The 27,251-nt window shown below is 44.5% G+C and overlaps 1 protein-coding gene across 9 annotated transcripts; it reads left to right on the top strand.

The window, feature by feature from the left end:
* The first annotated feature begins 512 nt into the window (after positions 1 to 512).
* ZNF415 (zinc finger protein 415) lies at positions 513 to 25,678 on the top strand. 9 transcript variants are annotated; one of them, XM_017952973.3, is made up of 6 exons: positions 513 to 2,955; positions 6,787 to 6,868; positions 15,921 to 15,996; positions 16,625 to 16,751; positions 17,173 to 17,361; positions 23,655 to 25,678. In XM_017952973.3, exons 5-6 carry the CDS (start codon positions 17,295 to 17,297, stop codon positions 25,184 to 25,186), a joined length of 1,599 nt encoding a protein of 532 aa, XP_017808462.1. In that variant the 5' UTR covers positions 513 to 2,955; positions 6,787 to 6,868; positions 15,921 to 15,996; positions 16,625 to 16,751; positions 17,173 to 17,294; the 3' UTR covers positions 25,187 to 25,678. The 9 variants fall into 9 exon arrangements, with proteins under 9 accessions (XP_017808462.1, XP_009193479.1, XP_009193477.1 ...); XM_009195215.4 differs by lacking the exons at positions 6,787 to 6,868; positions 15,921 to 15,996 and adding an exon at positions 6,914 to 7,128 and having other exon boundaries at positions 513 to 1,725; XM_009195213.4 differs by lacking the exons at positions 15,921 to 15,996; positions 17,173 to 17,361 and having other exon boundaries at positions 513 to 1,613.
* Positions 25,679 to 27,251: the final 1,573 nt, after the last annotated feature.

Below are 27,251 nucleotides of genomic sequence, written 5' to 3'. Positions count from 1 at the left end.
TCGCTAATAGTGACAAAGACTGCATATTTGTTGAGCTAATATTTTTGTATCTGTGTTTCCGTTGTTAGTTTCCAAAAACAATTACAGGTTGCTAATACACATCAACTGGACTGTTCAGTAGAAGCTCCTGTGTTTCCCATTATCTCTGACAGCATCCAGGGGTTCATATGGAGAAAGCAGAAAATGCTGAGGTCTGAGATTTGATGGATGGTGATGTTGGAAATGTTTTTATGTGCCCATTTATCTCAGTATATCTGCTTCAGTGAAATGTCTCTTCATAGTTCTATCTATTTTCTAATTTGATTATTTTGCTTTTTTTTTTAAGTCATTCTAGAATTCTTTATACATTCCACATACCAGTTTTATGGCAGATATATGGTAGGCAAATATTTTCTATTATTCAGTACTGTATTAGTCCATTTTCACACTGCCATAAAGATACAGTCAGAGACTGGGTGATTTATAAACAAAAGAGGTTTAATTGACTCACAGTTCCACTTGGCTAGGGAGGCCTCAGGAAACTTACAATGATGGAGGAAGGCAAAGGGGAAGCAAGGCACGCCTTGCATGCAGCAGGAGAGAGAGCGATCAAAGGAGGAACTATCACAGATTTTTAAACCATGAGATCTGAGAACTTGCTATTATGAGAACGGCATGGGAAAACCACCTCCATGATCCAGTCACCTCCCACCGGGTCCCTCCCTCAACAACTGAGGATTATACTTGAAGATGAGATTTGATGCGGACATCGATCCAAACCATATCAAATACCTTTTCTTTCCTTGTCTTAAGTTTTTAATTTGGTAAATACCAGTTGATTTTTTTTCTTTAATGAATCATGCTTTTGCTGCCATGGCTAAGAATTTTTGAACAAGCTCTTGATTCTTACGATTTTATTCTGTGAATATTTTTTTCTTTCAGTCTCTTACAGGATACCATTTTATGGTTTGATATTTTACATTTAGGCTATGGTCAATGTTGAGCTAATGTCTGTACCCTTGTGAAGTTTGAGTAAAGATGACTTCTTTTCTGCTATGGATATTAAGTTAGCTCCTCAGCAGTTTTAAAAAATTCTTCCTTCCTTCAATTCCCTCGGTAACTTTGTCAAAAATCAGTTGGAAGTACCTGTGGAGGCTATTTTTGCACTCACTTATTGTATTGCATCAATCCATGTCTTTTATTGCCCCAATATCACACAGTTTTTATTATCTTTCCTATATTGGTAGTCTTGAAATCCAGTAGAGTTATTCCAGACACTTTATTTTTGTTTTTCAATAACGTTTATGGATCCAACCACTGCTAGTTGTGGATCCCCCACTGAAATCCCAGTTCCCGAACTGCTAAGCTGCAGGAGACTCCCTAGCAGGATCGGGTCCAACCTGCAGGCAAAATGCTTTTACCATAAACCGTTTTCAACTTGGTAAGTGGAAAATATTTTGGTTTCCAACATAAGTGGCCCACACAACTCTGCTTCTTAACCTTAAAACGGCGCAGGCCCCGCCCACTCCAACCACGCCACGCCTCCAGGCTGCCTGGGCTCTTCTCTCCGCACATGCGCAGTTTCCTACAGTCCCGGAAACGGATCGTGTTGGGTGAAGGTGACGGCGCTGAGCGTGAGTGGCCCTCTGTGTAGATTAAACCTGCGCTCCCTGTTTCCCATTTCCACAGCCGATGCCCGGGGTCGCTACGGGCTTTAAAATCCCCGCACCGCGCCCTCCATCCCAGGTGAATACAGGCCTCGCGGTGTGGGTCCGGAATCGCTTCCCTTTGGGTTGAAGTCGCTCTGAGGCTGCTCCCTGTCCCCGGCCCTTTGCTGCTTCCTCCCGCTTAAAACCTTTTCCTGACCCCTCCTCCAACCCCGGGCTTTTTAAAGTCCTCACCCAAGAGGTGGATTCCCGTCCTGAGCGCATCCCAGCCTCGCCCTCGTCGGCCCCTGGAGCGCAGCGCCCCAGAGCCCGCGTGCTCTGCCTGGTCCTGGGATCCTGCAGACCCCACCCCTGTCCGAAGGTGCTGTCGCCCCCCACCTCCCTCCTCCTCGTGCCGGGCCCTGCTGCTCCCCAGGCCTCCCCTGAGCCCGCGTTGGGGAGGTGCTCAGGGCCTGTCCTGTGACACCCGGTGTTCTTACCTGCCCCCCTCCACTCCCTGGAAAATGCTCTCCTCCAGAATGCAGGCATCTTACCCCAAACCCTCTTGTGAATGTGTGGGCCAAAGGGATCGGGAGAGGGACAGAGAGAGCAGTAGGAAACCTGAGACAGAGGAAAGAATGAGGGAAACCAATAAACAGATGGCAAAGTAGAGGATGGTTAGAGATTTTCAGAGACAGTAAGAGTGAAAGAAGAAGCCAAGAAAGTTGCAAGGAGAGAAAAGTAACTAGACACATTTCGAGAAAACGCACAGTATCCAGAGAGATGAAGGACAGCAAGGTAGGGCGGGTGGCAGCAAAGGGGGAGGCTCCTCACATAGAAAGTGGGAGAGAGGAGGAGGGATTTGGAGCCAGGGCAGACAGAGCAGTGTGGTGCTGGGACAAAAAGAAGGGGCAGCCGAAGACAAGGAGAGCAGAGAGAGAACCACAGCACTGGGAGGCCTGGGATCTGGGGGTGCCAAAGAATGGGGACAAGGGTTTGTAACAGGGAAGAGGGAATTTAACAGAGGGCGCTGAAATGGGGAACAAAGAGCCAGAAATATGTGGAGATTGGGACGATGAAAAGATTAGGAAGAAAGAGGAATATGAGGTGAAACAAATTGCAAGACTGGAAAGAACAGGTGGAAGAGAAGAAATAGAGGAAAGAAGGGGAGAAACAGCAGGAGAGGAGAGGGGCTCAAAATGAGCAGAACCCTAGGGGGAAAATAAAGGGGAAGGAAAGAGCTAGAAAAAGAAGGTGAGAATGAGAGCTATGTACGGAATGAGGGAGGGAAACACACCGTAATGAGGAAACAGGAGGACCCTGGGTCCAGGTGAGTTGTGAATTGACTGGATGTGTTATCTACATTTTGACCTGTTGATTTCTGTCTTTATAAGTTTAAAATACACGGATGAAGATGAGAATTGCAAAACTCCTGCCTATTAAGGCTGGTGCATTTTATAATTACGGCATCAGAAGTTAGCTTCCACTTGCAATCCCTGTTAAGGCAGAGGGAAGTGACTTGACTCATTAATCCCACAGGTCATCCTCTTCCCCTTCCCTGGCATTGGGGCAGGGGGAGGGGAAGGGGGAGTGGGAGAGTAAAGCTGGGCAGAAAGTGATTCTGTCACTACATAGTGTCTCTTCAAAGCAGGGGTGTCCAATCTTTTGGCTTCCCTGGGCCACATTGGAAGAAGAATTATCTTGGGCCACACATAAAGTACACTAACACTGACAATAGTTGATGAGCTAAAAATAAATAAATAAATAAATTAATTAAAAATATGCAAAAAATCTCAAAATGTTTTAAGAAAGTTTAGGAATTTGTGTTGGGCTGCATTCAAAGCCTTCCTAGGCTGCGGATTGGACAACCTTGCTCTAAAGGAACATTAAAAGTGTTGAGGCCGGGCACGGTGGTTCATGCCTATAATCCCAGCACTTTTTGAGACGGAGGCTTGCTCTGTCACCCAGGCTGGAATGCAGTGGCATGATCTTACCTCACTGCAACCTCCGCCTCCCAGGTTCAGGTGATTCTCCTGCCCCAGTCTCCCGAGTAGCTGGGATTACAGGCGTGCGCCACCACGCCTGGCTAATTTGTATTTTTAGTAGAGACGGGGTCTCACCATGTTGGTTAGGCTGGCCTCAAACTCCTGACCTCATAATCCGCCCGCCTCGGCCTCCCAAAGTGCTGGGATTACAGGTGTGAGCCACTGCGCCCGGCCCCAGTTTTATTTTTAAAATGATAGAGATATGGCAGGCATGGTTGCTAACACCTATAATCCCAGCACTTTCAGAGGCTGAGACAGGACAATCACTTGAGCCCAGTTTGAGACCAGCCTAGGTAACATAGTGAGACCTTGTCTCTATAAAAAATTTAAAAATTAGCCAGATGTGGTGGCTTGTGCCTGTTGTCGTCCCAGCTACTCCAGAGGCTGAGGTGGGAGGATTGCTTTAGCCCAGGAGGTCAAGGCTGCACTGAGCCAGGGTTGCATCACTGCACTCTAGCCTGGCCGACAGAGCAAGATCCTGTTTAAAAACAAAAAAGGCCAGGCGCAGTGGCTCATGCCTGTAATCCCAGCACTTTGGGAGGCTGAGGTGGGTGGATCATGAGGTCGGGAGATTAAGAACATCCTGGCCAACATGGTGAAACCCCACCTCTACTAAAAATACAAAAAATGGTTGGGCATGGTGGCACGTGCCTGTATTCCCAGCTACTCAAGAGGCTGAGGCAGGAGAATCGCTTGAACCCGGGAGGTGGAGGTTGCAGTGAGCTGAAGTCACGCCACTGCACTCCAGCCTGGTGACAGAGCGAGACTCATCTCAAAAAAAAAAAAAAATAAAAATTGGTTATGAACAGACCCTTTCAGATACTACGTGATTTGCAAGTCAAGTGTACGAAATCATGTGTTTCTCCCAGACATCCCCACATCCAACTCTGTTAGTTTGCTTCTGTCCCTGTGTAGCTGATCACAGCCTGGAGAAAACATACACCCAGATTTCCTGGAGTCAATTAATTCCTGCCCCGCACCTCTTCCATTCTCCTATTTTTCTATTCTGCACCTTGTCTCTGGAACTTTTATTTCTTCTTTTTGCTCATTTAAAGGCCTTGTTTTTTTTTCCACTATTGAGCCCCTGGAAGCAAAGGAAGAGATCTTTTCCAATTTACCCACCCACCTGTCTCAGGGCTTGGGATCCCTACTCGGTAGTGACTGGGAATGGTCTGTTTGTGCTCCTGGCTGCTGCTAACCCTCCAGTTGTGTACCAGACGCCAGCCCCACTCATAGCCTCAGAATGTGCAATTGTTTGCATATGATTTGTTTTGCCCCACCAACTCTCATGTTGAAATGTGATTTCCAAACTTGGGGGTAGGGTCTGGTGAGTGTCATGGGAGCAGATCGCTTGCGAATGGCTTGATGTCATTCTCTAGGGAGTGAGTTCTGACTCTTAGTTCCCCTGAGAGCTGGTTGTCAAAAAGCCTGACCTCTCTCTGTCTCTTGCCTCCTCTCTCACCATTTCATCTGCCCTGCTGGCGCCCCTTCACCCTCCACGCTGAACGGAAGCTTCCTGAGGCCCTCATCAGAGGCAGATGCTGGCACTGTGCTGCTTGTACAGCCTGCAGAACCATGAGCCAAATAAACCTCTTTTTTTTTTTTTGACATGGAGTTTCGCTCTTGTTGCCTAGGCTGTAGTGCAGTGGCGCAATCTCAGCTCACCACAACCTCTGCCTCCCGGGTTCAAACGATTCTCCTGCCTCAGCCTCCCGAGTAGCTGGGATGGATTACCAGTGCCCACCACCATGCCCGGCTAATTTCTTTTTGTATTTTTAGTAGAGATGGGGTTTCACCATGTTGGTCAGGCTGGTCTCGAACTCCTGACCTCAGGTGATCCACCTGCCTCGGCCTCCCAAAGTGCTGGGATTACAGGCGTGAGCCACCGTGCCTGGCCTTCTCCTCAACTTTCTGCTAGGACATCTAACAGGTATCTCCACTTTCAGGTGTCCAAAAGTGACTTCCTGACTCCCTAGATGCCTTCCCCTGCAGTCCTGCACATCTCAGATGAGGGCGACCATGTATCTCCTGGGACTTCAAATATATAAGATACTACATTGTAACTGTGTTAATTTATAAAGAAAATATTATATGTTTAATTAAAATGGGTGAGGAAATATATAATTTCCAAAATTCTTTTGAGATATGGGAGAAAAACGTTTGAAGGCATCTGCCCTGTCTTATCTGCCCTCCCAGGACCTCTCTGACCTCATCTCCTACCTGTATCCTCCTCTCTTCCTCTGCTCCAGCCACGCAGGTATCTTTCCTGTTCCTGGGCTGAGGTTGCTCCTGCCTCAGGGCCTTCACGTGGGCTGTCCCTCTGCTGGAACTCGCTGACCCCTCAGCTGCAGGTGCAAACACCCCTCGTTCCCCAGGTTTCTGTTCTGATATCACCCTCTCAGTGGGGACTTCTGTGACCCACCTCCCATTTAACACTCCAGCCGCACCCTCACTCCCTCCTCTGGTCCATATCACCTGCTCTGCATGCTTCTCTTGATTCTTTCTGCTTCCACTGTCTGGATCCTGATGAACCCAAGGTCCCAAGGGGAGAACAGAGTCAGAAGGTGGGCGCTATGCTGGGCTGACCCTGTTTGAGTAGAGCGTACCCCTGGCTTCATGTGGAAGTGCTGAGGTACTTTGCAGATACACTTCTTGTGCCCGCACCCGTGTCCCAGAGATTCCCATTCACATAGGTTGGGACTCACCCTTGATGATACAGTGCCCAGCATGATTCTCATCTATATCCAGCCCTGAGCACCAAGGCTCTGCGCCCTCTATTTCTGAGGGCTGAGCTCAGCCTGGGAGCCACAGAGAGGGAAAGGGGGCTGGGCTCTGCATGGCGGTTGATCAGGGCTGGGTCTGCTCCCCACTGCTGCAGCGTGTGTGCGAGCTTCTCCAGGAGGGGAGAGGGTTCTGAAGAAAGGGGTCAGAAGACTCATGTATGAGTTTTCCTGTAGGAGTTTCTTGTCCCTGGGACCACCCTGGTGCAGTGGGCAGCAGAGGACCATCTTTGCACAGGGCGAGCTCCTCCCTGTGTATGTGTGTGCCTGTCACACAAGAGGGGGTGTGTTGTTTTTGAGCAATAAAGAGCACTTTTTCTTGTTGTTGTTATTCAGCATTGACTTCTAAAGACTCTTGGCACATGAGGAAGAAACCCGGAAGAAGAGAGCAAAGGAGTCAGGAATGGCTTTTACTCAGGTAAAGAAAGATTCTGTGTGGATCATTCTGTCGTCTTCCTTTCAGAAAGGCAGGAGACAATGCATTGGAGCTGCAAATCTTCTCCGACTCTGAAGTGTCCTGCCTGACGCGTTTGCTCACATTCGCCCATGCCTTTCCTCAGTCCCTCTCATCTCTACTGAGATTCCGTCTCACTCTGACCCAGTGACATGAACTTGGGAAGAGGCTGCACTGGGCATGGTCCTGGGAAGGGCTCACACCCAGACATGGATGGAGACGGGGTGAGGGTCCCGTGGTGTCAGTGCTGTCGGGCAGCAGGGATTGTTCAGGGGCCACATATGGATGTACTGTCAGCTCTCTGTGGCCCAGGAATAGAGAAGCAGAGAAGCTGCCCATGGAAGTCATGTTTTTTGTTGTTGTTGTTGTTTGTTTTTGAGACAGAGTTTCGCTCTTGTTGCCCAGGCTGGAGTGCAGTGGCGCAATCTCGGCTCACTGGAACCTCTGCCTCCTGAGTTCAAGTGATTCTCCTGCCTCAGCCTCCCAAGTAGCTGGGATTACAGGCATGCGCCACCATGCCCAGCTAATTTTGTATTTTTAATAGAGATGGGGTTTTTCTATGTTGGTCAGGCTGGTCTCGAACTCCCGACCTCAGGTGATCCACCTGCCTCGGCCTCCCAAAGTGCTGGGATTACAGGCGTGAGCCACCATGCCTGGCCTAAAGTCACATATTAATGTAGACAAATACCTGGTAAATCCTGGAAAAGGCAGCCAATAAGGGGATCTATTTTGTGCCTGATTTTGTAATCCAGATAAAACTAGTGTATCAGTATGTCTCTGACTCCAGACTGTTAATGACTTGGAATGGAATGTAAAGTTGAGATGCAGACATCAGTACCAGAGGGCGTTTTTTCCTTTAATGACTTTGAAACATAAAGTCAATGTAGAAGTGTAACTGTAAGGCCGAACACAGTGGCTCAGGCCTGTAATCTCAGCACTTTGGAGGCTGAGGTGAGCGGATCACTGTGGGTCAGGAGTTTGAGACCAGCAAACATGGTGAAACCCCGTCTTTACTAAAAATACAAAAATTAGCCAGGCGTGGTGGTACACGCCTGTAATCTCCACTACTCAGGAGGCTGAGATAGGAGAATTACTTGAACCTGAGAGGCAGAGGTTACCGTGAGTGGCGATCGCACCACTGCACTGCACTCCAGCCTGGGTGACAGGGCGAGACTCTGTCTAACAAAACAACAAAAAGTGTAACTGTAGGACTTCTTTTTGTTTGTTTTTGAGACAGTGTCTTGGTCTGTCGCCCAGGCTGGAGTGCAGTGGCATGATCTCAGCTCACTGCAACCTCCACCTCCCGGGTTCAAGTGATTCCTCTGCCTCAGCCTCCCAAGTAGCTGAGACTACAGGCGCCAGCCACTGTGCCCGGCTAATTTTTGTTGAGATGGGGTTTCACTAGGTTGGCCGCCAGACTGGTCTTGAACTCTTGACCGTATGGTCCTCCTGCCTCAGCCTCCCAAAGTGCTGGGATTATAGGCGTGAGCCATCGTGCCCGGCCAGCTGTAGGAGTAGGACTTTTTTTTGAGTCTTGCTCTGTCACCCAGGCTGGAGTGCAGTGGTGCGATCTCAGCTTACTGCAACCTCCGCTTCCCGAGTTCAAGCGATTCTCCTGCCTCAGCCTCCTGGCTAGCTGGGATTACAGGTGCACACTACCACGCCCAGCTAATTTTTGTATTTTTAGTAGAGACGGGGTTTCACCATGTAGGTCAGGCTGGTCTCCAACTCCTGACCTCATGATCCATCCACCTCGGCCTCCCAAAGTGCTGGGATTAGAGGCGTGAGCCACCGCGCCCGGCCAAGTTTTTAAACCATTCTCAGTATTTGCATACCATGGAGATGGCGCTATTCCTGCAGGGTCTCTTAGGCATCAGATATTTTAGGCAAAAATGGTAACGGTTTTGCTCAGATATCAGAGCAGAACTCCTTTTTCACTGAAGAGGATATAGCCATATTCTTATGATATCTATTATTATTAAGTGTTATGCTGCTTTTATTTTAAACATCACACGATGTATATATTTGTTTTATGGTGAAACTCTCAGTAGAGACACATTTAGGTGCTTAGATAGAGAGCATCCCTTTTCCTGTCAAGCCTTACACCCTCGCACACGTCTCAATGGTGAGCCACTATTCACCCTCGCACACGTCTCAGTGGTGAGCCACTATTGTCAGTTCTGTGTGAAGAGACAGTTCAAGCCCTGTTGAAATGTGTTTAATCATTGTGAGATTTTAGAAGAAAATTTTCAGTAAATGTTTTGTTGGGGTATTTTATCCTGCAAGTTGTGAATATTTACATGTTTTCATATTAAGGAACAAGGATAGCTTGCTCCTTTTTCTTTTTTTTTTTTTTTTTGAGACGGAGTCTCGCTCTGTCACCCAGGCTGGAGTACAGTGGCGCGATCTCCGCTCACTGCAAGCTCCGCCTCCCGGGTTCGTGCCATTCTCCTGCCTCAGCCTCCCGAGTAGCTGGGACTACAGGCGCCGCCACCTCGCCCGGCTAATTTTTTTGTATTTTAAGTAGAGACGGGGTTTCACCGTGTTAGCCAGGATGGTCTCGATCTCCTGACCTCGTGATCCGCCCGTCTCAGCCTCCCAAAGTGCTGGGATTACAGGCTTGAGCCACCGCGCCCGGCTGCTTGCTCCTTTTTCAAGTCAATACATCATATTGGTTCATATTTAAGGGGCAGATGTGATATTTTGTTGCATGTGTCATAGAATGTGTAATGATCAAGTAATGGTATTTGAGGTGTCTATTACCTTGATTATTTATCATTTTTAAGTGTTGAGAATATTTCAAGTCCTCTCTTCTAGCTGTTTTGAAAATATACGATACATTGTTGATAATTGTAGTCACCTTACAATGCTGTCGAACATTAGAACTTATTCCTTCTAACTATAGTTGTACTCATTAACCAACTTCTCTTTGTCCTCCCTGCCCCCACCCACCCACACACCCTTCACAGTCTCTGATAACTACCATTCTACTTTCTACCTCCATGCAATCAACTTTTTTTAGCTCCTACCAGTGAGTGTCAACATGTGAGATTTGCCTTTCTGTTCCTGACATATGTCATTTAATATAATGACCAGCGGTTCCATTCATGTTGCTACATTCTTTTTTATGGCTGAATATACCACATTTCGTTATCCATTCACCTGCTGATAGATAGTTAGGTTGATGTCATATCTTTGCTATTGTGAATAGTGCTGCAGTAAACATGGGAGTACAGTATCCCTTTGATATACTGATTTCTTCTTCCTTGATAAATACCCAGTAATGGGATTGCTGGATTATGTGGTAGTTCTAGTTTTAGTTTTTGAGAAGTCTTCATACTGTTCATAATGGCTATACTAATTTATTTATTTATTTATTTTAATTTTCTTGAGACAGAGTCTCATTCTGTTGCCCAGGCTGGAGTGCAGTGGCACGATCACAGCTTACTGCATTGTCCGCCTCATAGGTTCAAGCAGTTCTCCCTGCCTCAGTCTCCTGAGTAGCTGGGATTACAGGTGCCCGCCACCACACCCAGCTAATTTTTGTATTTTTAGTAGAGACAGGGGGTGGTGAGTTTTGTCATAGTGAGTAGGCTGGTCTCGAACTCCTCGCTTCAGGTATCTGCCTGCCTTGACCTCCCAAAGTGCTGAGATTACAGATGTAAGCCACCACGCCTGGCCTGTAATGGCTATACTAATTTACATTCCCACCAGCAGTGTGTAAGAGTTACCCATTCTCCATATTCCTCACCAGCATCTGTTATTTTTTTTTGTCTTTTTTAGTAATAGCCAGTAATAGTCTTTTTAGTAATAGTATTTTAATAGTCTTTTTTAGTAATAGCCGGGATAAGATGATACTGTGCTTTTCTCATTCTTTGATGATTACTGATGTTGAGCATTTTTTATATACATCTGTTGGCCATTTGTATGTCCTCTTTGGAGAAAGGTCTCTTCTGTCCTTTGCCCAAGTTTTAATGGGATTATTTCTTTGTTACTTTTGAACTGTTTGAGTTCCTTGTACGGTCTGAATATTAGTCCTTTGTCAGATGAATAGTTTACAAATATTTCCTCCTGTTCAACAGGTTGCCTCTTCACTCTATGCAAAGCTTTTAAATTTAATATAGTGCCATTTATCTATCTTTGTTTTTGCCATTGACGCTTTTGAGGTCTTAGCCATAAAACCTTTGTCTAGACCAGTGTCCTGAAGTGTTTGTCCTGTTTTCTTATAGTAGTTTTATATTTTGGGGGTCTTATTTTTAAGTTGTTAATGCATCTGTGTTGATTTTTGTATATGGTGCCATATAGGGATCCAATTTCATTCTTCTACACATGGATATCCAATTTTCCCAGCGCCATTTATTAAAGAGGATGTCATTTCCCCAGTGTATGTATTTGGTGCCTTTGTCAAAAATCATTTGGCTGTAAGTACATGTATTTATTTCTGGGTTCACAATTTTGTTTCATTTGTCTGTGTGGCTGTTTTTATACCAATACCATGTTCTTTTGTTTACTATAGCCTTGTAATACATTTTGAAGTCAGGTAGAGTGATGCCTTCAGCTTTACTCAGGATTGCTTTGATTCTTTGGGCTCTTTTTTGATACCATACAAATTTTAGGATTCATTTTTCTGTTTTTAATAAAATGACATTGGTATTTCAATAGAGATTGCATTGAATCTGTAAATTCTTTGGGCACTATGGTCATTTTAACAATATTAATTCTCACTTTGGGAGGCCAAGGCGGGCAGATCACGAGGTCAGGAGTTCGAGACCAGCTTGGCCAACATGGTGAAACCCCGTCTCTATTAAAAATACAAAACTTGCCGGGCGTGGTGGCTCACGCCTGTAATCCCAGCACTTTGGGAGGCCGAGGCTGGTGACCGGCGGGTCAGGAGGATCGAGACCATCCCATAACACGGCAAAACCCCATCTCTAATAAAATACAAAAATTGGGGCCGGGCGCGGGTGGCGGCGCTCTGTAGCCCCAGAAGCATCTCGAGGCTGAGGCAGGAGAATGGCGGGAACCGGGGCGGAGCTTGCAGTGAACTGGAGATCCGGCCACCGCACCCACCGTCACAGGAGTTCTGTGACCTCGGCCTCAAAAAAAAAAAAAAAAAATACAAAAACTTATCCAGGTGTGGTGGCAGGCACCTGTAATCCCAGCTACTCAGGAGGCTGAGGCAGGAGAATTGCTTGAAACCGGGAGGTGGAGGTTGCAGTGAGCCGAGATGACACCACTGCACTCTAGCCTAGGTGGACAGAGCAAGACTCTGTCTCAAAAAAAAAAAAAAAAAAAAGAAGAAAAACCTAGGAATGGATTTAACCAAGGAGGTAAAAGATGTCTACAAAAGGAACCCTACAGCTGGGCACGGTGGTTCACACCTATAATCCCAGCACTTTGGGAGGCTGAGGCATGTGGATCCCTGAGGTCAGGAGTTGAAGACCAGCCTGACCAACATGGAGAAACCCCATTTCTACTAAAAAAAATACAAAATTAGTCAGGTGTGGTGTATGCCTGTAATCCTAGCTGCTTGGGAGGCTGAGGCAGTAGAATCCCTTGAACCCAGGAGGTAGAGGTTGCAGTGAGCTGAGATTACACCACTGCACTCCAGTCTAGGTGACTGAGAGAGACTGCGTCTCAAAAAAAAAAAAAAAAAAAGAACCCTACAAAATACTGATGAAAAAAATTCAAGAGGACACAAACAAATGGAAAGACATTTCATGCTCACAAATTGAAAGAATTAATATATATATATATAGAGACTGAGTCTTGCTCTGTTGCACAGGTTGGTCTCGGCTCACTGCAACCTCCGCCTCCTGGGTTCAAGCGATTCTCATGCCTCAGCCTCCCAAGTAGCTGGGGGACAGGTGCCTGCCCCCACACTGGGCTTATCTTTTGTATTTTTAGTGGAGACAGGGTTTCACCATGTTGGCCAGGCTGGTCTCGAACTCCTGACCTCAGGTGATGCACCTGCCTCTGCCTCCCAAAGTGCTGGGATTATAGGTGTGAGCCACCATGCCCAGCCTGCCATTCCTAGGTATTTTAATTCTTTGTAACTCTTATAAATTGATTTTGCCTTTGTGATTCCTTTGATTTTGCCCTCATGATTCCTTTTTCAGGTAGTTATTTTTGGTGTATAGAAACACTACTGATACTTGTATATTGATTTTGTAACTTACAACCTCACTGAATTGATCAGAACTAAGTATTTTTTGGTGGGCCCTTGAGGTTTTTTTAGATTAATATCATCTGTAAAATAGGACAGTTTGACTTGTTCTTTTTCAATTCGATGTCCTTTATCTCTTTTTCTTGCCTGATTGCTGTGACTACAACTTCCAGAACTGTGTGAAATAGAAGTGGTAACAGTGGGCATCTTTGAGTTATTCCAGTTCTTAGAGGAAAAGCATTCAGCTTTTTTCCATTCAGCGTGATTTTAGCTGTGGGTTTGCCATCTAGGTGTTTCTTTTTTTGTTGTTGTTGTTGTTTTTTTTTTTTTTTTTTTTTTTTTTTTGAAACGGAGTCTCACTCTGTAGCCCAGGCTGGAGTGCAGTGGCATGATCTCGGGTCACTGCAAGCTCCACCTCCCAGGTTCACGCCATTCTCCTGCCTCAACCTTCCGAGTATCTGGGACTAGAGGCACCTGCCACCACGCCCAGCTAATTTTTTCTATTTTTTAGTAGAGATGGGGTTTCACCATGTTAGCCAGGATGATCTCAATCTTCTGACCTCGTGATCCGCCAGCCTCGACCTCCTAAAGTGCTGGGATTATAGGCATGAGCCACTGCACCCAGCCTAATTTTTGTATTTTTAGTAGAGACGGGGTTTTACCATCTTGGCCAGGGTGGTCTTGAACTCCTGACCTCAGGTGATCCGCCCACCTTGGCCTCCCAAAGTGCTGGGTTTACAGGAGTGAGCCACTGTGCCTGGCCTGTTTGAAATTTTTCTACTTTTTTCATGTAGGTGTTTATTACTATAAACTTCTCTCTTAGCGTTGCTTTTGCTGTATTCCATAGGTTTTGACATATTGTGTTTTCATTTTTACTTGTTTCAAGTTTTTTTTTTAATTTCCCCCTTAATTTCTTCCTAGATCCAATGGTCATTTAGGAGCATGCTGTCTAATTTCCATGTATTTGTACAGTTTTCAAAGTTTCTCATGGTATTGATTTCTAATTTTATTCCATTGTTGTTCTAAGAAGATACTTATTAAGATTTTGATATTTTAGGCTGGGCACGGTGGCTCACGCCTGTAATCCCAGCACTTTGGGAGGCCGAGGCGGGCGGATCACGAGGTCAGGAGATCGAGACCATCCTGGCGAACATGGTGAAACCCCGTCTCTACTAAAAATACAAAAAAACTAGCCGGGCGAGGTGGCGGGCGCCTGTAGTCCCAGTTACTCGGGAGGCTGAGGCAGGAGAATGGCGGGAACCCGGGAGGCGGAGCTTGCAGTGAGCCGAGATCGGGCCACTGCACACCAGCCTGGGCGACAGAGCCAGACTCCGTCTCAAAAAAAAAAAAAAAAAAAGATTTTGATATTTTAAAAATATGTTGAGACTTGTTTTGCGTTCTAATATATAGTCTGTCTTGGAGAATGTTCTATATGCTGATGCAAAGAATATATATTCTGTACTTGTTGGATGAAATGTTCTGTAAATATCTCTTAGGTCTGGCTAGTCTAAATTGCAGTTTAAATTCAGTGTTTGTTTGTTAATTTTCTGTCTAAATCAGCCGTCTAATGCTAAAATCCCTATTATTAGTTTTGGAGTATATCTCTCACTTTAATAATATTTGCCTTATATGTCTGGATGCTCCAGTGTTGGGTGCATATATGTTTAGAATTGTTATATTCCTCTTATTGATCTCTTTATTAGTATATAATGACCTTTTTCATCTCTTTTACTGTTTTTAACTTAAAGTTCATTTTGTTAAGTAGAGGTACTCCTGCTTGCTTTTGGTTTCATTTGCATATAATACCTTTTTCATATTTTCACTTTGAGTCTATTTGTGTCTTTACAGTTGAGATGAGTTTCTTTGAGTTTCTTTTTTTTTTTTTTTTTGAGACGGAATCTTTTTTTTTTTTTTTTTTTTTGAGATGGAGTCTCACTCTGTCACCCAGGCTAGAGTGCAGCGGTGCGATCTCGGCTCACTGCAACCTCCACCTCCCAGGTTCAAGGGATTCTCCTGCCTCAGCCTCCCGAGTAGTTGGGACTACAGGTGCGTGCCACCACACCCGGCTGATTTTTTATTTTTAGTAGAGACGGGGTTTCACCATCTTGGCCAGGCTGGTGTCGAACTCCTGACCTTGTGATCCACCCGCCTCGGCCTCCCAAAGTGCTGGGATTACAGGCGTGAGCCACCACACCTGGCTGAGATGAGTTTCTTAAAGGTAGCACATAGTTGGGTTATATGCTTGTATCAGTTTAGCCAGTCTATATCTTTTATGTGGAAAGTTTAAACCATTTACGTTAAGTTCATTATTGACATGCAAGGGCTTGTTACTGTCACTTTGTTCATTGATTTCTGGTTGTTTTGTATGTTCTTTGCTCCTTTCTTTGTCTAACTGTTTTTCATTGTGGTTTGGTGGTTTTCTATAGTGGTAACATTTACATTTGACTCCTTTCCTTACTTGCATGTTAGCTCTGACAGTGGGTTTTATAGTATTGTGTGTTTTCATGATGGCCAATATTGTCCTTTTGCTTCTAGATGTAAGGATCCCTTAAGCCTTTCTTGTAGGACCAGTCTACTGGTGAAGCATTCCCTAAGCCTTTGCTCCTCTGGGAAAGACTATTTCTCCTTTTTATGAAGGATAATTTTGCTGAGTATAGTATCCTTGGCTGGCAGGGGTTTTTTTTATTATTATTTTCAGCACATTGAATATATCATACCATTCTCTGTTGGCCTGTAAGGTTTCCATTGAGAAATTTCCTGTTTTATGGAGCACCCTGTGTAAGTGACCAGATGCTTTTCTCTTGCTTTTTTTTTTTTTTTTTAGAATTCTCTTTCTTTTTCTTTTGACAGTTTGACTATAATGTGCCAAGGAGAAGACATTTTTGGATTGTCTCTCTTTGAGAATCTATGAACTTCCTGTATCTAGGTATCTAAACCTTTTACTACACTTAGGAAGTTTTTGGTTATTATTTCATTAGATAGGTTTCTATCCTTTTCGTTTTCTCTCCACCTTCTGGGACACCAAAAATTCAAATAGTTGATCACCTTATGGTGCCTGCCCCATATGTCACATAGGCTGTGTTCATTCTTTTTTATTTTTGTCTTTATTTTTGTCTGACTCGTTTATTTCAAAAGACCTGTCTTCAAGTTCTGAATTTTTTTCTTCTGCTTGATCCCTAGTTCATCATGGAAGTTTTCAAATGTACTTTGTACACACATGCCTATAGTCCAGCTACTTGGAAAGCTAAGGTCAGAGGGTCACTTGAACCTGGGAGATTGAGTCTGCAGTGAGCCATGATCATGCCACTGCACTTCAGCCTGGGCAGCAGAGCGAGACCTTGTCTCAAACAAAAAAAAAAAAGAAAAAGAGAGAGAGAGAGAAAAAAGCACAATTAGGAAGAGATGTATACTCAAAAATACCTTAGTGTGAGTTTATCAGAACCAGAACACACACTTCAATTAAATCTATACTTAAAATTCTCTTTTATTCTTATTTTGTGTGAAGATGGTAACTCCCTTCATAACCCCTTGGTGAAATGTGTTTATTATTTTAGGGACGGTTGACATTCAGGGACGTGGCCATCGAATTCTCTCAAGAGGAGTGGAAATGCCTGAATTCTACACAGAGGACTTTATACAGGGACGTGATGTTGGAGAACTACAGGAACCTGGTCTCCCTGGGTGAGGATTATTTTCTTCCAGAAGTCAAAATCTGCCCTTGGTATCGTGCCATTTTCCCTTGTGTGCCTCTTGGGAGCCCCTGCATTGCCTGACTGAGTTTGAGGCCTTGTTGACTCTGAAATGAAAAGCTCCATAATGTGGACTCTGGGGTTCAACCATCCCCCTTTTCCAGATGTTCTGACCCCTTCCTGATACAACAGTGGTGGTTCCAGAGCTGAAGTATCCATGAAAGCTTATAGTAGACTTCTGAAATACTCACTTCTTGTTTTCTACCCCTGTACTTTGATTCAGTAGTTCTTGGAGGGGAGCTAGATATTTGCATATTACAGTCTTCCCTAAGCATTCAGAGTAGGCATTCAGTGAAAGAATTTGTGAAATATTTTCCTAGATCCATCTGTGATATTCTCTCTTCTTATCCAAGCAAAGGGCTGAGATTCTTGAAAAGCCACAGCACATCATGTTCCATTCATTTCATAAGCAGGAAATTCTCTTCTTGACCAGAATATTATCTCATGTGGGGAGCACAGGAAAGAGCCCTGGACCATGGAAAGCCAAGTGCAAATAGCAAGAAAACCAAAAGGGTGGGAATGGATCAAAGGTGTGAAAATAGGTAAGACCTCAGATGCGGGGAGAAGAAGCCACACCATTAAATTATGTTTGGAAACTCTCAGCCAGTGGGAGAGTTCTATAGGAAAACAAATGTTTATATCCTGTGAGCTCTTAGAGGAAATTTTAAACTTCCCCTACTTCTGCCTCTGCCCTTGAGACGTGTCATGGATGATCCTTTCGCTGTCCAGTGGGGGCTGCAGCTCAAACAGAGACAAGTGGAAGTACTTATTATGATGGACAATATTGCCCTCTGACTTCCGTGAACTCTCTGGCTCCTTTACTCTGAGGGGTCCAGGAGGGGCCATATCACAAGGGTCTGCTTCTCCCTTGGTCTCTCCTGTTCTTTTTTTTTTTGAGACGGAGTTTCGCTCTTGTTGCCCACGCTGGAGTGTGATAGCGCAATCTCAGCTCACCGCAACCACCGCCTCCCGGATTCAAATGATTCTCCTGCCTCAGTCTCCCGGGTAGCTGGGATTATAGGCGTGCACCACCACACCTGGCTGATTTTGTATTTTTAGTAGAGACGGGGTTTCACCATGTTGGTCAGGCTGGTCTCAAACTCCCAACCTCAGGTGATCCACGCACCTCGGCCTCCCGGAGTGCTGAGATTACAGGCTTGAGCTGCTGTGCCCTGCCAGTCTCTCCTGTTCTTGATGCCCACCTGATGCTCAGTTCGCTTTCCATATAGATCAGAGCTGAGGCCTCCACAGTCCTGATGCTTGGAACTGTCTATGCTCCACCTCATTTCCGGTGTTTGGAAGACCTGCGCAGGAGATGGGAAACACTGGCTGCTCCTCCTTTGCATCTGAGGCCCTGGGAGCTGCAAGGAGCTGTCTCAAGCCCTTTGTGCCTGTTGTGATCCCTCAGCCATTTCTTCTCTTCTGCTTTTGCTACAGTTCATGGGTGTGTGGACCCGGGGAGGGGGTTGGATCTTCTGAGACTGTTACTCAGCAGAACTGTAAGAACAGTTGACAGGTCTTCACTGGGATCCCCTGTCCTACACAGGGAGTATATCTTAGTCTTTCAGGCTCTTAGCTTAGGATCCATCTATAGGCAGAGCAGACAATCCCATCTCAAGGTCTTTCAAAATCCAGCTTCATATGTTGTATTTTTCTCTCTTTTCCATTGGTCTCACTACTATATGAATGTAGAAAAACCTTGGCTCTTCCTGATTTTGTTTTCTCTTAAGTTTGCATAATTTTTCCTCTGAAAACCGACTTTGGGTCAGGTGCGGTGGCTCACGCCTGTAATTCTAGCTCTCTGGGAGGCCGAGGTGGGTGGATCACCTGAGGTCAGGAGTTCAAGATCAGACTGACCAACATGGTGAAACCCCATCTCTACTAAAATACAAAAATTAGCCAGGCATGGCTGGGCACGGTGGCTCATGCCTTGTAATCCCAGCACTCTGGGAAGCCAAGGCAGGTGGATCACCTGAGATCAGGAATTCGAGACCAACCTGGCCAACATGGTGAAACCCCGTCTCTACTAAAAATACAAAAATTAGCCAGGCGTGGTGGCGTGTGCCTGTAAGCCCAGCTACTCAGGAGGCCAAGGCAGGAGAATCACATGACCCCACGAGGCAGAGGTTGCAGTTAGCTGAGACGGCACCACTGCACTACAGCCTGGGTAACAGAACAAGACTCCATTTCAAAAACAAAACAAAACCCGGCTTTTGATATACACCCCCCTAGGGTCTGTCATTTGTATTCCTGCTGTGATAACCAACCTATAGGTTATGCATACCTTCTCCTGGAGTCTCTTATGGAGGGTGTTTATGTGATAACAGGAAATTTGTGAGGGAAAACTCTTTGACTAATATAATTGAATAGCCTCCTGCTACATGTAGAGATGCCCCTTAAAGCGCTGAGCAGAATTGTCAGCATGGCCCAGGATATGGGATACAAAATATCAGGCGAGCCTGATTGACAAGTGTTTCCAGCTGTCCTTCGAGTTTTGAGGAGCCTCACAAAAGTGTATCTGAAGGGCACTGTGACTGTGCTGGACACATAAACTAATGATCATCTTCCCTAAGCCAGCAGTCGGTGTGGGATGTTCTCCTAGCGATGACATTGTCCAAGTTCACAGCATCATATGTGTGAGGCTCTTGACTAAACTATTGTTCACGCCGTATTTGTTCATTTTCCATCCTGTGTGCTCCATTGTTCATTCTCATCAACAAACCTTTGTTCAGCCTGGGTTCAATTTGTTGTAGATTCAAACCTACAACAAATACAGCGTTGACACATCACATCTTGTGGAGGGAGCTTGTGAAGCTGAATAGTGCCTTGGTTTCTTCTCATTTGTTGTTTTTTTGCTTCACACCGCTGTAATGCCTCGGTTTTTAAAGTCCAGTGTCATTTGTTTAAGCCACTACTACTTTCATCTTGTACATTTACATGTGGTATAAATGAACACCTTTTTCATTTAGTCATAAATTCTGTATTTTTTGAGATACTTTTTTTTTTTGGAGATGGAGTTTCGCTCTTGTCACCCAGGCTGGAGTACAATGGCACAATCTCAGCTCACCGCAACCTCCGCCTCCCAGGTTCAAGTGATGCTCCTGCCTCAGCCTTCTGAGTAGCTGGGATTACAGGCATGCACCACCACACCTGGCTAATTTTGTATTTTTAGTAGAGACAGAGTTTCTCCATGTTGGTCAGGCTGGTCTTGAACTCCCGACCTCAGGTGATCCACCCACCTCGGCCTCCCAAAGTGCTGGGATTACAGGCGTGAGCCACCGCGCCTGGCCCCAAGGTCAGAATTGTAACTGTCCTAGTGGAATTATATCCCACAGACATGCATGCACAAATTTTCCTCCTACACTCCCATTCCTCCCCTGTGCTCTTGCCCTTTCTCTCTCCTATCCTCACATGATACCTTGATCTGCATGGAATATACTGTTGCTTTTTAGCATATTGATTTTGTATTCCTGAACACCCCAATTTCCACAGGACTTCTTCACCCTCCACACTACTTACAGTATGCAAGACTAGATGCTACTCAACCGCTTTGTAAGTCAGGATCTGCCTAAATCAGTATGTGTAGGAAGTGATGACTCACGTACCATTATCCATGAGAGCTGACTGACTAGATGTGTTGGTGGTGTAGTGGTGAGCATAGCTGCCTTCCACGAGAGCTGACTGAATAACACTATTACCAACACAGTCCAGCTCTTGTATCTCCTTTTCTTCATGTGCTCCTTGCCTGGGTGCATTCTTGCCGTGACTGATAGTTTTCAACACTGCACATGTCCACCCAGGTTTTCCGTACTGCCTGGTTGGACATGTGCTTAAAAACATGTCTGGTGGCCTGGCGCAGTGGCTCACGCCTGTAATCCCAGCACTTTGGGAGTCCAAGGTGGTCGGATCACTTGAGGTCAGGAGTTTGAAACCAGCCTGGCCAACATGGTGAAACCCCTTCTCTACTAAAAATAAAAAAAAAAATTAGCCAGGCATGGTGACAGGTGCCTGTAATCCCAGCTACTCGGGAGGCTGAGGCAGGAGAATTGGTTGAACCTGGGAGGCAGTGGTTGCAGTGAGCCGAGATCATGCCACTGCACTCCAGTCTGGGCGACAGAGTGAGACTCTGTCTCAAAAAGGAAAAAAAAAAAAGTCTGAGCCTTGTGGCCCAGGATTTAGTCCTGTTTTTCTCTCTTATTTTCTGTAAAAATTGAGATTAGATACATGAATACTGTGGGCCTAATGTCTTTATTTGAAAAATAATAACAATTTACCTGAAAGTTTTTAAAACAAGGTGGTGGTGTGTGATTACTTGGAATATTGCATGTCTTATAGTAAAGTCCCAAAGTTTCTTTATTTAATAAGATTGATCAACCTTCTCTGATGATTGTGATGAGATTGTCCTTTTTCTGTCTTATATAACTCATCGTGCCATAAGAAATATCACAGGCGGGCCAGGCACGGTGGCTCACACCTGAAATCCCAGCACTTTGGAAGGCTGAAGTGGGCAGATCACCTGAGGTCAGGAGTTCGAGACCAGCCTGGCCAACATGGTGAAGCCCCATCTCTACTAAAAATACAAAAATCAGCCAGGCAGCCGGGCGCGGTGGCTCAAGCCTGTAATCCCAGCACTTTGGGAGGCCGAGACGGGCGGATCACGAGGTCAGGAGATCGAGACCATCCTGGCTAACACGGTGAAACCCCGTCTCTACTAAAAAATACAAAAAACTAGCCGGGCGAAGTGGCGGGCGCCTGTGGTCCCAGCTACTCGGGAGGCTGAGGCAGGAGAATGGCGTGAACCCGCGAGGCGGAGCTTGCAGTGAGCTGAGATCCGGCCACCGCACTCCAGCCTGGCCGACAGAGCCAGACTCAGTCTCAAAAAAAAAAAAAAAAATCAGCCAGGCATGGTGGTAGGCGCCTGTAATCCCAGCTACTTGGGAGACTGAGGCAGGACAATCACTTGAACCCAGGCGGCGGAGGTTTCAGTTAGCCAAGATTGCCCCATTGCACTCCAGCCTGGGCGACAAGAGCGAAATTCTGTCTCAAAAAAAAAGAAAAAGAAAGAAATACTATAGGCTAGGAGAACTAAACCACAGAAGTTTGTATCTCCCAGACCTGGAGGCTGGGAAGTCAAAATTAAGGAGCCAGGTGAATCAGTTCCTGGTGCAGGCCCGCTGCCTGGATTACCCCAGCCATCTTCTGACTGTCCCACATGATGGAAAGGGCAAGATAAAACGAGCTCTTACATCTCGTCCTGTAAGGACATTAATCCTATTTTTGAGTAATCCAGCCTCATGACCTAATTATATCCCAAATGCCCCATCTGTAACAACATTACACTAGGGAATAGGACCTTAGCATATGAATTTGGGCCAACATATTCAGACCGTAGAGACTGCATTCTATTTTGTTTGTTTTTATTTTTCAGTCCGTTCTAAACACTGTGTTCTCTGATTTCAGTTAATAAATTTGCCAAGTTATGTGTGTTTTGTGGTCGATGAACTAGGTCACGAAAGGACAATGCATATGTAGGGAATTGCTTTATTGACTGGCTGTTTGTTGTATAAGTGCAGGTGTGAAGTCATAATTGTGATTTCTGACTTTGTTCTTCACTCCTTCTTTATAATGCTATGTATTTACCTGACCTCATGCATCAAATGTCAGAGAGCTTAACATATATTCCAGTTCACAGGTCGTGTGCTGGTTCTGAAATAGTCCTTGTTTTTTTCTTAGGAGAATCATTTACAGGCTATAACTTTGTACAAGTGTAGTTACTAGTTTTTGGTTTGTTGGTTTTTTTTTTTTTTTTTTTTGAGACGGAGTCTCGCTTTGTTCTCCCAGGGCGCTGGAGTGCAGTGGCCTGATCTCACCACTGCAAGCTCCGGGCCTCCCCGGGTTCACGCATTTCCTCCCCGCCTCAGCCTCCCAAGTAGCTGAGACTACAGGCGCCCGCCACCACCGGGTTAAGGTTTTTTGTATTTTTAGTAGAGATCGGGTTTCACCATGTTAGCTGCTGTGGGATAGTCTCTCGATCTCCTGACCTCGTGATCCACCCGGGCCGGCCTCCCAAAGTGCTGGGATTACAGGCTTGAGCCACCGCGCCCGGCTGTTTGTTGGTTTTATCATGGATTACTACAGTGTTTTATTAATTAATTGTTATGATTTACAGATGATGGGTTTTTAGTAAGTTTCATGCAATATAACTGACATGCATCACTCATTAATGTCAAAAATGCCTGATCTGGGTGGGTACAGATAGTTTCATAACAGGTATTCAGAAAAATTAGCTATTTTTAACAATGTTTTATTAATTTTTTTCTCATTTTGTCAGTGCTATTACTGTTTTGCAATTCAGAATTATCATTTATGTACCTTATTCCATAAGTTTGTTGCGGCTTAGTTACCATTATGATATATTGTGTAGTACTTTTTTCATGTATATGGGCACGGTAAATATGCTGTAGCTAGGTAAAATGTAATATTTATTTCCTTTCAATAATGAGACAGCCATGTATTTTCTGCCAATCGGTGTGTACTTTGTTGTCAAGGTGAAAAAATACTCCTTTCAGGGCTAACATAGGTTTGAACAATGTGTTTTGGTCATAGGATGTTTGAAACTGTCCTTCCCTAGAGTTCATTTGAATTACATATAATCACCCTTTTTTTTAACTAAAGAATGTGATTTCTTTGTGTTCCTAAAAATTAAAGATCTTGATTGGGAAGTTTTATAACTCTGTTGTGTATAAATATTGCTTTTTGTGTAATTCGGTTATTCAGTATAAAATATGTATATACTGTCTCTAATTGGAAACCTGTGGTTTTTTATTTCTTATAGATCTCTCTCGTAACTGTATGATCAAGGAATTAGCACCGCAACGGGAAAGTGACAGAGAAGAAGTATTCCACACAGTGACATTGGAACAACATGAAAAACATGACATCGAAGAGTTTTGCTTCAGGGAAATGAAGAAAAAAATATATGACTTTGACTCTCAGTGGAGAGATAATGAAAGAAATTATAACAAAGCGACTATGGCCCCAAAAGAAAATCTTACTTGTAGAAGAGACCAACATGATAGAAGTGGTATAGAAAACAAGTCTATTAAAAATCAGCTCGGATTAAGCTTTCTACCACATCCCCCTGAACTGCAGCAATTTCAGGCTGAAGGGAAAATTTATGAATGTAACCATGTTGAGAAGTCTGTCAACCATGGTTCCTCAGTCTCAGCACCCCAAATAATTTCTTCTACCGTCAAAACCCATATTTCTAATAAATATGGGACTGATTTCATCTGTTCTTCATTACTCACACAAGAACAGAAATCATGCATTAGGGAAAAACCTTACAGATACAATGAGTGCGACAAAGCCTTGAATCATGGCTCCCACATGACTGTACATCAGGTAAGTCATTCTGGAGAGAAACGATATAAATGTGATCTATGTGGCAAGGTCTTTAGTCAAAAATCAAACCTTGCGCGTCATCGGAGAGTTCACACTGGAGAGAAACCATACAAATGTAATGAATGTGACAAAGGTTTCAGTCGCAACTCATGCCTTGCACTGCATCAGAGAGTTCATACTGGAGAGAAACCTTACAAATGTTATGAATGTGACAAGGTCTTCAGTCGCAATTCATGCCTTGCACTACATCAGAAAATTCACGTTGGAGAGAAACCTTACAAGTGTGATGTGTGTGGCAAAGCCTTTAGTGTGAGGTCAACACTTAGCAACCATCAGGTAATTCATAGTGGCGAGAAACCTTACAAATGCAATGAATGTGGCAAGGTGTTCAGTCAGACTTCAAGCCTTGCAACTCATCAGAGAATTCACACTGGGGAGAAACCATACAAGTGTAATGAATGTGGTAAAGTCTTCAGTCAAACTTCAAGCCTTGCAAGGCATTGGAGAATTCATACTGGAGAGAAACCTTACAAATGCAATGAATGTGGTAAGGTTTTCAGTTATAATTCACACCTTGCGAGTCATCAGAGAGTTCATACTGGAGAGAAACCTTACAAGTGTAATGAGTGTGGCAAAGCCTTTAGTGTGCATTCGAACTTAACTACCCATCAGGTCATCCATACTGGAGAGAAACCTTACAAATGTAATGAGTGTGGCAAAGCCTTCAGTGTGCATTCAAGCCTAACTACCCATCAGGTCATCCATACTGGAGAAAAACCTTACAAATGTAATGAATGTGGCAGATCCTTTAGTGTGCGCCCAAACCTCACTAGACATCAGATAATCCATACTGGAAAGAAACCTTACAAATGTAGTGATTGTGGGAAGTCCTTTAGTGTGCGCCCAAACCTCTTTAGACATCAAATTATCCATACTAAGGAGAAACCTTATAAAAGAAATTAGTATGGCAAGGTCTTCAGTCAAAGTTTAAATCTTGTGAGTCATCAAAGAATTTATACCAGAGAGAAACCATACAAATATAATAAATGTGGCAAAGTTTTCAGTCACAATTAACTCTTACAGCATCAGAGAATTTCATTCTCAAGAGAATCCTTACAAGTATGGCAAACCCTTCATCACAAGTTCAAGCATTCATTGATGTCAGAGTCCATGCTAAAGAGAAATCATATAAACCTAAGTATGTGGCAGAGACTTCATTTAGGTCTCATAACTCACTAGATATCAAAATGTATATACATCTTTTTATATTTTGTGCATGTTGAAGCTATTAACCAAGGATCAAAACTGTAAAACATCCAAGGATTTATGTGAGGAATAATTCAATCTAGTGCTGATAAACTTTTCATATACATTGTAGAACAACTGCAAGTTCAAATGTGTTAAAACTCATACACAACATGATATGTATTAAAGGTTACAGGATGTTTGAAGTCACTGGTTATCTCCAGATTTTAAAATATTTTATTTATTTATTTTAGGTGTCTTGCAAGGCTACTACTTTATATTTTAGGATTTATGACTTTCAACCTAAACCTTGAAATCTGTTGATATGCCTCCTTACCTGCCTTTCATGGCGATGTCTGGGAAAGAATCAGTAAGATGGAAGGGCTCACTGCATTAGATGAGGATCATTTCTATTCAAATTCTTTGACGAATAAGGACTCTGCCCCAAATTACCAAGCATGGGGGCAGGCAGAGAATAATGCAAAACGATGATATTGATCATCATCCTCATTGTGTTCAGGGTGTTCTCCTGACAGAGGGCACTTTGGGTTACAGGAAAGAGATGACCTACAAACTGACCATGAAACAGAGCAGACCACGACCGGGCGTGGTGGCTCACACCTGTAATCCCAGCACTTTGGGTGGCTGAGGTGGGTGGATCATGGGGTCAGGAGTTCAAGACCAGCCTGGCCAAGATGGTGAAACCCCGTCTCTACTAAAAATACAAAAATTAGCCGAGCGTGGTGGTGGGTGCCTGTAATCCCAGCTACTTGGGAGACGGAGGCAGGAGACTGTCTTGAACCCGGGAGGCAGAGGTGGCAGTGAGCCGAGATTACACCACTGCACTTCAGCCTAAGTGACTGAGAGAGACTGCGTCTCAAAAAAAATAAGAGCTGACCAAGACCTTAGACATTTTGATTTGTGGGAGGAGCGTAATGGGTTATAAGTGACTTGATTCTATGGTGGAAATAATTCAGGGGAAAATGGTGGCTACCTTCTGCATGGAATGGCCATCGCTGTTGTACAGCCAAGATTGAAACCACGATAGAAACCACAACCTCAAAGATAAACCACAATACCATGTTACTAATTAGGATTCACATTTACTGCTGTTATTACATTTTGCTACCGTTTTCTTCAGAATGTATCATAGATCTCGTGTGCTAATTAATAAAATCTAATTTTTGCATAACTATGAATGCATCATGTTCTTTCTACCAACATAGTTTTATCCCACCTTAGTAGGTTATACTTTGTAACAGACGATAACAACACACCATTAGACTCTTAAGGCTGAAAGATAGAACCATTTTTTTTTCTTGGAATTAAATAGAAAGTTGGGAACATACACATAGAGTGCACTTGAGTTCTCCACATGCCCTGCCTCAGGATACTTATGTGAATATAATGAAAATCCCAAGAAAGTTATTTTACACCGTGAAAGCTGTATCACTCTTTTTTTTAATTTTTATTTTTTGAGACGGAGTCTTGCGCTGTCACCCAGGCTGGAGTACAGTGGCACAATAGCTCACTGCAAGCTCCGCCTCCCGGGTTCAAGCGATTCTCCTGCCTCAGCCTCCCGAGTAGCTGGGATTACAGGCACACGCCACCATGTCTGGCTAATTTGTGTATTTTTAGTAGAGACAACGGTTCACCATGTTGGCCAGGCTGGTCTCAAACTCCTTACTTCAGGTTATCTGCCTGCCTTAGCCTCTTGAAGTGCTGGGATTACAGGCGTGAGCCACCGTCCCTGGCCAGCTGTATCACTCTTGGTGACTATTGC

Source organism: Papio anubis, chromosome 20, assembly GCF_008728515.1.
Source record: "Papio anubis isolate 15944 chromosome 20, Panubis1.0, whole genome shotgun sequence".
In the NCBI taxonomy this organism is placed as follows: domain Eukaryota; kingdom Metazoa; phylum Chordata; class Mammalia; order Primates; family Cercopithecidae; genus Papio; species Papio anubis.
This window is presented reverse-complemented; position numbering and strand designations above follow the sequence as displayed.

Coding starts and splice junctions, on each gene's coding strand:
- ZNF415 (XM_009195209.4), top strand. CDS start 7,057: ATGAACTTGGGAAGAGGCTGCACTGGGCATGGTCCTGGGAAGGGCTCA. Junction 7,129..16,624: donor CAGACATGGATGGAGACGGG/GTGAGGGTCCCG, acceptor TTATTATTTTAG/GGACGGTTGACATTCAGGGA. Junction 16,752..23,654: donor CAGGAACCTGGTCTCCCTGG/GTGAGGATTATT, acceptor TATTTCTTATAG/ATCTCTCTCGTAACTGTATG.